Raw genomic sequence first — 12,743 nt, forward strand, 5'->3', positions numbered from 1 at the left:
ACCCCCCCCCCCACACAAACTTATTTTCTCGTCCAAAAAAAGCACAGTCAATGCAAAAACAGGCAGTTTGGACCCCGGGCACGGAGGAGGCTCATTCTCATCCTGAACAATGGCCAAAGAATTCTGTGAAAAGTAGCCGTAGCAACAGTTAGGTCCCCTGAATCTTAAGGAGAACGGCGTGGTAATGGGGTGGTAATCACTGGCTAGCAAGGACTAGATTCAAGTAGCAAACTCTTAATTGCAAGGTCTCAGGTCACAAGAGGGCCAGAGGCCTGGGGAGGAGAATGAGTGACACGAGAGGGCAGTTCCACGCGTTCCCTGTGGGGCGGTCCCTCCTTACCTGGTAACACAGGATGGTTTGCTGCACCAGCCGCGCGTACCCGTCCAAGCGGACCCCGGAATTGCTCCTGCTCCGCATCTCCCAGACGCTCCCGGGCCGTAGTGCCCGATCTGCCGCGTGGGTGCGGGACGTCGGGGCTGAGGCCTCCAAGCGGGTCTGGTTCCCGGACACTCACAGCCTTAGACAGTTCTCGGGATGGGACCGGGCCGGAGGAGGTCGAGACTTTTCTAAACGCTAGCCCCTAAGTCCGGTCGGAAAGCAAGCCAACCAGAGCTTCGCGCGGTGGGGAGGCGCGGGGGCGGGGACGGGGGCTGGAGCGATGAAGGTCCCGCCTCGGCCAGGCCTGCTGGGCTCCCGACGCTCGCGGGAGCAGCGGGAAACCGGGTTCGGGCGTGGGGCGAGGACGCCCCTGCCGAGCCCCTTTTACGTCCCGGCGGTCGCGAGGAGGTCCCTCGGGCGGGAAGAAGACGCCCGCCCACCCCAGCCGCCGGGTAGCCCGCCCAGGCCGCGCTCAGCCCCGCCCCTGGCTCCGCCCCCGCCGCGGAGCGGAACCCTCCAAGTAGTGGCCTGAGGGAAGGAAAAGGGGGCGGCCCGGGAGAGCAGCTGCGAAATCAGCAACGGGCGGGAACCAGGTTGCCTCCCTGACTCCCTTCTCTCCCCGGCCGGCTGCCAACCACAGCCTAGGCCAGAGAAACAAGCCCTTCCGTCGCGGCCACCTGGGCGCCTTGAACCCGCCCTCCGGACCCGCCCCCGCCCCCGCCGCAGAGTGGAACCTTTGGAGCCCTGGGGGGCACAGGTAAGGAGGTGGCCCCGCCCCGCGCCCTGGAACGACCCCCACGGCCCCGCCCACACCCCCGGCCCCGCCTCCGCCGCAGAGCGGAACCCTCAGAGTCACGGCCTCGTGGGGGGACGAAAAAGGAGGCGGCCCGCAGGAGTCTAGGGGAACCCGGCTCCGGGCGGGGAAAGAGTTGGCTTCCCTGCGTGGTAGTGAGGAGCCCCCCGAGACGGGTGCCAATCCCACCCGAGGCCGGAGAAAGAGGGCCGCCCACCGCGGCCGCCTGGGCACCCCTCTGAGGGTCAAGATTGTAGTCCCGCCCCTGGCCCCGTCTCCGCCGCCTAGCGGAACTGGAGTAGCGGGACCCAGCCCGGAAGAAAAAGGGGGAAGGCCCGGAGAGGTGCCCCAGTGACACCTCTGGCGCCTGTGACCCCGCCCCTAGCCACCTGGGCGCCGCTTCCCCCAGCAGGTTCGCAGTTCATCTCCCACAAGTCTACAGCTTGAAACTTGGCATTCGTTATAATGTTTCGTGGCTGCTGATAACCCACAGTTCACAATCTTCGACCTGGTATTCATTGTCCACCAATATCTGGCCCACAGAGGAATTCACTGGACAGCTAGACTAATGTAATCATTGTTTCCGCAAGCTCTTTGCCAGTCTCCATGCATTTACTCTATGCTTGACCCCTTCGGCTCTTCCTCCTCCTCCTTGACTAACTGAAGCCTATCTTTCCCTTAACGGCCAGCTCAGCTCGTCTATTAGCCTTCCCCATTTTCTGAATTTCTATAGCCATTTGTTTAGTAAGAGCTTAAGACTCAGAGTCAGTTCAATTTGAGTTCAAATGTCAGTTCTGCCATTTACAAGTGGTATGACCTTTTGCATCCCGTTTTACATGTTTGAACTTCAGTGTTCTCATCTGTAAAATGGGGATAATCATAGCACCTACCTCACAGGATGACTTAAGATCAAGAGGATGAATATAAAGCATTTAGCACAAGCCTGGCTAGTAGAAAAATACTTAATAAATCATACTAATTTCGTTGTCACTTGGCCACAATGTATTGCCTCCTGTTGTTATTTGTGTTTTCACGTGTGGATGAGGCATATTTTCCTAATTGGAATGTACGTTATTCATTGAAACAGTCTTTTGGTATCTCCTACCATGCCTGGTACAGTGTTGAGCGTATAGTTGGAGCTCAATTAATGTTGCTCGCATGAGTAAATGAAATCAGTCCTGCTTAGCTGCATTCCCTTATGTTTGGTCCTTGACCAAGTTTATGTTAGATATTCCAGAACATAAATCTATGGCTTTACTCTGTCACTCAACTAAAGCGCCAAACCCCTCATCAGCTCACATATTACTTCATATAATACTTTGTTTTCTTAATATTGGCTCTTGAATTATGCAGCGATCCATGTGATGTGCCTCCATGAAGAATTTGCTGTGGTCTAGGGGTGAATAAAACTAGACATTGTTATCATCACTAAATGTTTTGGAATCTGAGTATGTACTCTTGCTAGAATTTTCATGTATTTATCTGTATCTAAAAGCTGGGATCATTGCTTCTTTTCATTGTGGCTTTTGTTTCCATTGGGTCCTTCTTTAGGAGTTGATTTTGCAGCCATACGGGAAATAACTGATCTTTGCTCCTTATCTGGCATTTCCACCTAGTATAGAAATATTTTCAGTTTCTTGACTTCATTCTTTGCTAATTCTGCTATATACACATGCACCCCTTTTGGTGTATAGGCAGTCTACATGCTTAGGTTTTGGTCTATACGATTGCATAGCAACATCTAAGCTATGTTCTTCAATAAGCTCAAAATTCTGGGATAAAACCAAGAAGGAAGGCTACTCCGTTTTAGCTTTTAAATTTCGAAGCAAATTTTAGTGATTCATTTTGGACCAGTAAGCTGTGCTATATAATAAATCAGTCTCATATTTTAGTATCCTCATATCCTTGAGGTACAAAACCTCCATATCTTGGTCCCCATATCCATGAAGCCATTCTCTGGTTATCACCCAATAGAAATTTGTCTGCAAGCCATTTCTCAAATATTTGTCAAGAATCAGATATAGTATAATGATAGGGAATGTTATTGTTTCTGAAGCTGATTCGTGATCTCCATGAAGATGAAAACCCAGAACTGGACCCTGGGGTAGCACCACGTATGATTTTTCTGACCCTAACCAGAGGATCTGCCATCATCCTGCCACAGAGGCTTCAGTCCAGGTAGTTTCTAGAGAGCCCCGTGTTAACATCCAAGGTGGAAACCAATAAATATTTCTCTTGTAGGGTTCAGGTCTTTGGCTCTAAAGAAAATCACTCCATCTTTGACCCAAAGGGTCAAATCTGAATGAGTTTGTTGAAAATGACCAATTCACCAAATTTAGTTATTTATATGATAATTTAGTTGACTGGAAATCATTTTTTCATTACATTTTAAAGAATGTGGAATTTGTCTCTGCTCCAGCTTCCTGTAGCTCGTTTGAGACTGAGAGATAAAGAGAGGAAACACCAGGGAACATAAGATTTCTTTACAGTGAGGAATATATTTAAAAGAATATATTCTAAAAGAACATATATTCCATTTTTGCCTGCTCTGACTTCTTGATGCTGTACCTGGAGATTAACATGAAAAGAAAAAAGTATATACTGGCCAGGCGCGGAGGCTCACACCTGTAATCCCAGCACTTTTGGAGGCTGAGGCTGGTGGATCACTTGAGGCCAGGAGTTCAAGACCAGCCTGGCCAATATGGTGAAACCCTCTCTCTACAAAAAATACAAAAATTAGCCGGGCATGGTGGCAGGCGCCTGTAATTCCAGCCACTCGAGAGGCTGAGGCAGGAGAATCGCTTGAACCCAGGAAGTGGAGGGTGCAGTGAGCCAAGATTGTACCATTGCACTCCAGCCTGGGTGACAAACCAAGACTCTGTCTCAAAAAAAAAAAAGTATATACTGATAAGAATTCTTCAAATTGAAGATTATGTTCTTCTTATGCCTACCCAGTCTTTCCTTTTTCCTGTCCTTTGGACTCCAACTAGAACAGCAAGGAGCAGAGACAAAGACAAACTAAATAGTCCTTAAAATGCTCTTATGGAGACAAAATGACACCAAACAAGTCCACTCTGTGAATTGGTTATGCAGTAAATTAGATCTTCATCTAAATGGCCTTCAACAAACTGACTGACTCCTAGCTGACCTCGTTAGACACACCCAGTATCCCAAGTTAAGCTGTTTCACCGTTTTTTGTTTGTTTGTTTTGAAGACACGAGGTCTTTCTATGTTGTCCAGGATGGACTCAAACTCCCTGGCTCAAGCGATCCTCCTGCCTCGGCCTCCCAAGTAGCTGGGACTACAGGTGCTTGCCTGACTTGCTTCACCATTTTCTGTAAGAACGATCATGATGCTGCTCACTGAAGTCAGCAGACTTCCTTTGTGGGGTTAATGACTGCAGTGTGTTTTGAGGAAAACAAACAAACAAACAAACAAAACCAAAACTACTCCAATATTTTGAGGAAATACTTCTTTAAATACTGGCCTCTGCCCTGACACTCCTTGCCTCCTAATATTGGCACCACCTCTGTTTCCTTACAATAGTGTCTCAGATCGTGGGATCAATCTTAAACCCAAAGGAGGATGCTTCTCAGAAACACTCTCTGTCCTGCCGTATGTCTGTGTAAAGTAAGAAAAATAGATGAGAGAATTCAGCTTAAGGACCACAGCAGAGACACAATAGGAAAAATAAGGGGGTGGGACCTAAAGGATACTGGACATTGTGCATCCTTTTATGTATATTTTGGTTATATAATCTGTTTTGGGGGATTGATTTCTGAGGTCTCACCCCTCCCTCAATCTAGAAGATCTCACATCTTCCTTATGAATTTAGTACTCGGCATCTTTGTGGGAGCTGAGGACCTTGGAAGAAGAGATTGCTCAGAGACCCTGGCAAGGGTGAGGTCAGCTTCCCATATTTGGGGATCCCACATGCTAACCAGCAATGCAGAAATCCCAAATCCTGTTCTCACTTTTCAGTAGTCCTGTTTGACACTGAAGAAGCAGATACTTGGATGAGATCTGAATTGGGTCTTGTACATTGCCTACAGGCCAAAGTCAATGTGTTGAAGAGATAATCTTGAAAGAGTAATGGGAAAATGGAAAGGAGACCTCAGAAACTGATCTCATGAGACAGAACAACCCTTGCTCTAATTTAACAGTCACAGGGTACCTGCTGTTTTCCAAAAGATGTTACTGTTATGTGTGTTTTCTTAAGAGATGGTGTCTCGCTCTGCCGCCTAAGCTGGAGTGCAATGGCACAATCGTGGTTCACTGCAGCCCCAAACTTCCAGGCTCAAGCAATCCTCCATCCTCAGTCTCCTGAGTAGCTAGGAGTACAGGCACACAACACTGTGCCTAACTAATTTTTAATTTTTCGTAGAGACAGGGGTCTCCCTGTGCTGCCCAGGCTGGTCTCAAACTCCTGCACTCAAGCAATCCACCTGCCTCAGCCTCCTAAAGTGCTGGGATTACAGGCGTGAGCCACCATGCCCAGCCAATTGTGTTTGTCTTAATCAGCATGTCCTACCACTTCCGTGCCAGGCCGCCAGGGAAGGAGACTGCAGATGTTTTTTCTTTGTGAAAATTACCAAACTTAAAGATCTTAACTGCAAATTTATTTCATTGATTTTAACATTTTTGATTTTAACATATAAATACAAGACAATTAAATAAATCAGAGAAGAAATATTGCAAAGACAAGTCAGCACTCACAGAAATGTGTATTATTACTATGGTTAGTCTAGATCCAACATTCACTTGAAATATATGCAAAAGAACCTTAGTGAAAGACTTAACTAAAAGGGTTTTGAAATGTTCCTAATAAGGACGTACTTGAGGCATTGCTCAAGCAGATGTAGGTGGGAAGCAAGACAGACCCTGTATATAACTAGGAGCAATCAAGGCTCGATACATGTAGCAACAATAGCAGTGCAGGACAGTTCCCTGTTCCCAATAGCTGCTCCCCTTGTCACTATGCATTCTTCAAGACACATTTAAAAAACAATTACAGCTCTGGCTGGGTCAGAGTGTACCAGTCATAACAATCAACAATGTACCATGCAGTTGCCTTTTAAAGAACAGCAATATGATTTTGTTTTCCATATATATATATATACCTTTTTAAGAGAAGGAGTCCTAGTCTACTCTCCTGTTCTGAAAGGCTCTGGGGATTTGAGAAGCAGCAGTGTATGTACCTCATCTGTGTTCACAATTTTCCTGACACATGGTCTGGATGACAGTTCATCCCTCTCTGTGGCCAAGGTATAAAGCTAAATATCTTGGTGCAGATTCTATAATCTGACCACTGGGGATGCGGTCAGGGGATGGGTATTCGTATTGGATGCTGTGTTTGGCTGTACAGGTCGTACACCCAAGAGGGTGAGTGGGGCTAAAACATGGTCTCCACTCTGTTTGCCAAACCATGAGCCCATAGGGCTGTGTCTGCCCAGTGGGGGCATCTTTTTCTAACTTGCTCAAAGGCACTGTATGAGCTAACTGTGGCACTGTCTGCTTACATTTTCCCAGTCTGGCTGGGATCATTATTTCTTGATTTCACTGAGGTTTCTGTATTTCACATCCCATACCATCTCCAAGGATTTTCTGAACTATCACATGAGACAAAACAACCATGATTCTACAAAGGAATACATTTACACAGTAGAAAATAAATAGAAAAAAAATGTAGAAGTAAGATTTTTGACACATGGGTCACTAGAATTTAGCTTATATACAACAAAGGCATGCACAACTAAACTCACCAACAGGCTGCAGTCAACAGTTGCTTTGTATGATGTTATCAGAGATAATTTAGCCTCTTTAAAAGGTGGCTGAAAGTTCACTACCTTTTTTTGTTTTCTTTATAGGAGTCATTCTTAATGTATTGTTTAAAACCAGCCTTCTTATAAAATGAAAGATAAGAAACCAAATCAGAAATGTCTAAAAACCATGGTGTAATGTCTTGGTTTCTTCTTGTAATAATAATCATTGCCCTTAATTAGCTTATGCTTCTCCAGATGTTGCCAAGAATAAAATGAGTTGATTTTCATACATCTCACATTGTGTAAAAGGTAAAATTGGACATTTCACACTGTCAAGCATCATGCTTTGATTTTACAAGAAATCACATTTGTTCAATAAAGTGTAAGCTTCCCCGCTTTGAAGTCCTTCTGAGAGCCATACGACCTTTCCCATTGCAGGAATCTTCCTTCTCATTAAACATGTGCTGTTTTCCAGTGAAATCGTGAAGGCACACATCTCCATTCTGAACACTAAAAGAAACCCCATTCCTCTCTGTAGAAGCATTTCCTGTATAAGGAAACACAAAGCGAGTGGCATGAAGTATCCACAGAAAACATTAAAAAGCAAACAAACTTAGGTATCTCTTTATTCTTAAAGCTGTATTTGTAAAATATGTTTTTAAAAACATTTGTTATATATGTTCATATTTTATTTATTTTTCATTCCTTCCCTAAGGCCACTCAAAGTAAGCATACCAAATTGGAGATTGCTTCAGAAACCAGTTGTCTATGGCAGTTTTTTTTGTTTGGTTTTTAATGAAACAGTCAAAATCTGAAGCAAGGTAATATATTAATAAAAGGCCCACTTCCTAACTCTGGTTGGATATATTTTGACTTCAAGTAGCAGCATATGTATAAAATAAGCTAAGGTAATACTTTGGTCTCCCAAAAGGTTAATGTTAACAGAGATCCCCGTATGTACCCTTAGGAAGTTCTTGGTTCCCTAGGTTCCTATAAAATGAAACTGTACCAGAGAAACCAGAGCAACCAGCTACAACAGTCATGGCAAGAAGAAATCATCTCTCTTGTAGACTAAACCAGCTCCTCTGACTAAATCAGGATAGGACCAATTCCCAAGAGGAAACTACCAATTCCAACTTCAGAGTCCAGGCCAGGGAGCAGCTGGGCACTCAAGGGTAACTTGGTTTGGATGTGGGCCTTCCCCACCCCAAGCAGGCCCTCAGTTGTAGGGGAGCCCAGGTGCTGGCCTCCTCTAGTTACTTGGCACCATCCTTCTGATCATTAGACCATTGGGAGACTATTTAGAAAGCTGAATAATAAGGCCATTTGTTAGTTCATGACATGATTATGATAACAATGATCATAACAGTACTGGACACTTTACTATTTCATTTAGAGCCCTGCAGGGTGGGTACGACTATTATCCCCATTTTGCAGATGAGGAATGAAGGTTTCAGAAATTAAGTGCTCTCCCCAAGGTTACACAGCTCAGAAGTAATGGAGCTGACATGTGATGTTGCTTCCAAACTGTGATCCTTGTGGTCCTGGGTACCAAATGAGATGGCTGCTGGTACCCCACCCTCTAAGGCAGCTCAGAACTGAACTATGTAATATTCATGCAAACTAGGTGATGAATATGGTTAACACAGCTCCATCTGTGACACAGATCAAATAGGGCATGTGACTGTGTGAGGCAGCTGTTTGGATTTAGGCATTTCAGCTTGAGGACATTTTGGTGCAAGAACAATTTGGCCTGGCATAATAAACAAACCATTAAACTTCTAGCTTTCTTTTTTTTTTTTTTTTTTTTTTTTTGAGACGGAGTCTCGTTTGGTGGCCCATGCTGGAGTGCAGTGGTGTGATCTTGGCTCATTGCAACCTCTGCCTCCTGGGTTCAAACGATTCTCCTGCCTCAGCCTCCTGAGTAGCTGGGACTACTCAGGACTACCCACGTCTGGTTGCTTTTCATATTTTTTATTAGAGACGGAGTTTTTCCATGTTGGCCAGGCTGGTCTTGAACTCCTGACCTCAGGTGATCCTCCTACCTAGGCCTCCCAAAGTGCTGGGATTACAGGCGTGAGCCACTGTGCCCAGCCCTAGCTTTCTTTTTTGAAATTGCCAATTCCATTCCTCATCTATCCCAGATGCTGGGGCGAGGACTGAGGAGTCAGGGATGTTTATCTGACATGCACATTATGTGATATTAAACACTGAGTCATTTTGGCAGCCTTAAAAAGTACCCCCACCCTCACCGTCAAGCATCGAAAGTAGCTGTGTCAAATCAGCTGTGTTAAACAACTGTGGTAAAATGTGCTGTTTCCATCAAATCTGATTTCCCAAAGGATGGCAATATATTGATAGAGCTAGGCAGGTGAGGCTTCATCTCGGAGCTCTTTCGAGAGTATGGAAAAATCTGGTTTATGGATTCAGAGCCCCAAACAGAGTTGTGATTCTAAGGGTTCTTGATGACCCAGCTCGCTCCTTTGATGTCTCTCCTTTCAATTTGCTTTCTCACACTAACGTACTAACCAGCTGTGCTCCCCACTGCCTCGCCTCTGTTTACCTACATTGAATCATTCCTGATAGAGCTATTTGGTGTAGAGCCCAGAGCTTGCTTTCTGGTATCGACAGTAAAGAGCTAAGGCTATACAGCAGTTATTTCTTATCTTTTACAACAGTGATTCTCAACTGGGGGCAATCTTGCTCCCTTTTCCCCCCGCTCCCCTGGGACAGTTGGCAGTGTCTGGGGACATTTTGGGTTGTCATAACTGGGGGCAGGGTGCTACTGGCTCTAGTTGATAGAGTCCAGGGATCCTGCTAAATGTCCTGCAATTCCACAAAAAAGAATTATCCAGCCCCCAAATGTCAGTTGTGCTTGAAGTTGAGAAACCTTGATTTTGAGGCATCCTATGGTATTTTAAAAGCCTAGACAGGCCAGGCATAGTGACTCCCATCTGTAATTCCAGCACTTTGGGAGGCTGAGGTGGGAGGATCACTTGAGCCCAGGAGTTTGATACCAACCTGGACAACACAGCAAGACGGCATCTTAAAAAAAAAAAAAATTAGCCAGGCATGGTGGCATGCTCCTATAGTCCCAGCTACTCCGGTGGCTGAGATGGGAGGATCACTTGAGCCTGGGAGGTCGAGGCTGCAGTGAGCTGTGATCGCACCACTGCACTCCAGCCTGGGCAATAGGAGACCTTGTCTTTAAAAAAAAGAAAAAGAAAGAAAAAAAAGTCTAGACAAACCAGCAGGACCACATATCTTCAGGAAATTGGAAAACTGTTTGGTAGATGTATGAACCTTCTCACAAATTTATTTGAATTAGTCTTGAAAAGAACTAACATCCTAAAACAATGAATACAGGCAAATTCTCCATGGAAGGAGAAACTATACCAGCAGAGCTTATGTTTTTATAAGAATGCAAAAGATATATTAAGAAGCAAGAGAAGGTAAAAATAGATAAGGTAAGCTTTTATGAGTAATGAACAGCTTGGTCTTATGAAAGAAAGAAAATGTAACAGAAGTTTTAGCTAGAAATGTCAGAATTAATGAGTAAAGGAGGCATGGCAGCAGTAATCTGTTCAGATATTGGTCACATATATGGTCACCAATACTGGTCACAAGTCATCTTCCAGTATTTGACATATTCATGGGGATTTGGGTGCTGTCACAAGACAGCCACATTGTGGCAAAGAATTAACAAACATGAAAAGCAAACAATAGGAAGGTGTAAAAGTGTCGGCTGGGCGCGGTGGCTCACGCCTGTAATCCCAGCACTTTGGGAGGCCGAGGTGGGCAAATCACTTGAGGTCAGGAGTTCGAGACTAGCCTGGCCAACATGGTGAAACCCTGTCTCTACTAAAAGTACAAAAATGAGCTGGGCATGGTGGCGGTTGCCTATAGGTCACCTGTAATTCCAGCTACTTGGGAGGCTGAGGCAGAATTGCTGGAACCCAGGAGATGGAGGTTGCAGTGAGCTGAGATTGCACCATTGCACTCCAGCCTGGGCGACAAGAGTGAGACTGCATCTCAAAAAAAAAAAAAAAATGTATATTATGATAGATGTAATAAAAACTGTTATCGTCTTATCAGCTATTTTAGGTGCTGCTCTCACAGAACTAGCACAATACTGAAGTCTTTGGACAACAGTTAAATGAGGATTTAAAATGTTAAAATTTTTAGGTAATCATCAATTCCCACTATGAAAAACCAAATCTTAAAAAAAGATCGTTGTTCCAATATTTGCTGTATAATAAATCAATTTGGATTAATTTTCTCTTCTGTAAGGGAACCACATTTTGATCCACTAGTCATATATGTATTAATAGTTACTCGCTTTGCTTAGCCAAAATGCCAGTAAAGGATAAAACTACTTTAAAAAATAAACACTAGCTTGAGAAATACTATATTGAGACATACATACCATTCCTGCTTGCGTGTACTGAGCAATCATTATTCACTAGCAGTGTGGTGGAATTAGTGGAGTTACTGTTTGACTGTAAGGAATTTGAAGAGCTGGACACTCCTTGGTTTACAGTCTGCTTCTTTAAACCATTAGTAGCAGTTTTACTCCAGTCTACAGCAGAATAAGCATTACAGAAAAACGGCAGTATGTTGAAGCTCAAACGCAAGAGACAGATCACAGTGTAACAAGTCCTAAGCAACTGATTCCTCACTTCAGGATCTTATGGAGAAGTCACCTTCCACCAGTTGGTGTGATAACATGTATTTTCATTTGGATTATTTACATTTGTCCTTCAAATGACTGCGTGGTTAAAAGTAACCTATATTCTCCTAGAACTAAAGGCCAAGCTAATTTGATTATGTCTATAAATATCCACAGAATTAGGTAGTGATTCAGAGCTTCACACTGTCTTAACAAGAACACAAATAGTCTGTGTTGTAATGACTAATTGTTCTTCAATCCATGAAAATGACTGAACTATATGTACTGCCATTTTCTGAATAGACTCCCGTGTCCCCCAGATACTGCAAAGGTGGTATTCATGCAAAAGGAATGTAACTTTTCAAACAGTACTTCATTTTTCTCATTTTCTTAAAAAAAAAAAACAAAAAAAACAAATGAGCTATTTGCTCTACTACCCAACTGGGTATGTGTAAAAATCACTTCAAAATAAACAAATGTATGTTACAACCAAATGTATGCTAAAGCTTATACACAAAGTCTGGCTTACTAACAAATAAAGCAACTGACAACCAGGACCTGTGGAGAAAGGATTGAGTTGAGATTTTTAAAATTTCCAAGGTAAATATTAAAAATTACTTTGGGAAATGAAAAGCATGATCTCAAAAGAAAATCAAATCTAAAAATTTTACTGTTGCTTCATTGAAGAGGCAGCCAGGCCATTACTTTTATTGCTCAAAAAATTCCCAGATATGAGTAATTATTTTTTAATTCACTAGATTTTTTTTTTCTCCCTAATGTTCACAATCAATATTTTCTGTTGAGCAGATTCCAGATTTGCTGGAATTCACTGATTTCTAGATTGGATTTGCTTTGGATCTTAATTTATACAATCTTTTCCTTGAGATTTAAGAGGAAGAGAAAAAGTGAGGTAAATCTTTACCAGAATTTTCAGCCAGCCGTAACTTTCCACAACAAAGATACCGCCTCCATTGCTTCCTGACATTTTCTTTGGCCACACAGTAAAAGATGAATATGAAAAATCCTAAGGAGGGGGAAAAAAAAAAACCTACAATGAATTCCAAGCTAATAGCTGAATGTCATAAGCTCACTTTGCACAAAATATATTAATAATTATTTTGGCAGCTGTGGGCAACATGA

General features: G+C 43.6%; 2 protein-coding genes and 1 long non-coding RNA gene across 19 annotated transcripts in view; 1 reads left to right on the top strand and 2 right to left on the bottom strand.

Annotated features, from left to right (window-relative positions):
• PHKA2 (phosphorylase kinase regulatory subunit alpha 2) overlaps nt 1-1,458 on the bottom strand; it is a 90,790-nt gene extending 89,332 nt beyond the window's left edge. For 8 of the 13 annotated variants that reach the window (XR_013413221.1, XR_003725983.2, XR_013413220.1 and 5 more), the window contains exon 1: nt 341-1,458. Coding sequence is in view for 4 of the 13 variants with exons in the window: in XM_015127030.3 (XP_014982516.2) it covers nt 341-418 (78 nt within the window). In the remaining 9 variants the exon portion in view is untranslated. The remainder of the gene's footprint in view (nt 1-340) is intronic. The other 5 variants (XM_077989611.1, XM_077989610.1, XM_077989608.1 and 2 more) reach the window with 2 other exon arrangements.
• The window catches only part of LOC106995167 (uncharacterized), a 65,650-nt gene continuing 53,839 nt past the window's right edge, over nt 933-12,743 (top strand). Inside the window, exon 1 of the long non-coding RNA XR_001441923.3 lies at nt 933-1,136. This is a non-coding gene — a long non-coding RNA (uncharacterized LOC106995167). The remainder of the gene's footprint in view (nt 1,137-12,743) is intronic.
• Nucleotides 5,779-12,743, bottom strand: part of ADGRG2 (adhesion G protein-coupled receptor G2) — a 134,111-nt gene continuing 127,146 nt past the window's right edge. For 3 of the 5 annotated variants that reach the window (XM_028842106.2, XM_028842102.2, XM_028842097.2), the window contains 3 exons: nt 12,526-12,627; nt 11,361-11,513; nt 5,779-7,481 (listed from right to left, as the gene is read on the bottom strand). In XM_028842106.2, the coding sequence (XP_028697939.1) occupies nt 7,297-7,481; nt 11,361-11,513; nt 12,526-12,627 (440 nt within the window). In that variant the 3' untranslated portion in view covers nt 5,779-7,296. The remainder of the gene's footprint in view (nt 7,482-11,360; nt 11,514-12,525; nt 12,628-12,743) is intronic. The other 2 variants (XM_077989612.1, XM_028842108.2) reach the window with 1 other exon arrangement.

The sequence above is a fragment of the Macaca mulatta genome, chromosome X, assembly GCF_049350105.2.
Source record: "Macaca mulatta isolate MMU2019108-1 chromosome X, T2T-MMU8v2.0, whole genome shotgun sequence".
NCBI classification, from domain to species: domain Eukaryota; kingdom Metazoa; phylum Chordata; class Mammalia; order Primates; family Cercopithecidae; genus Macaca; species Macaca mulatta.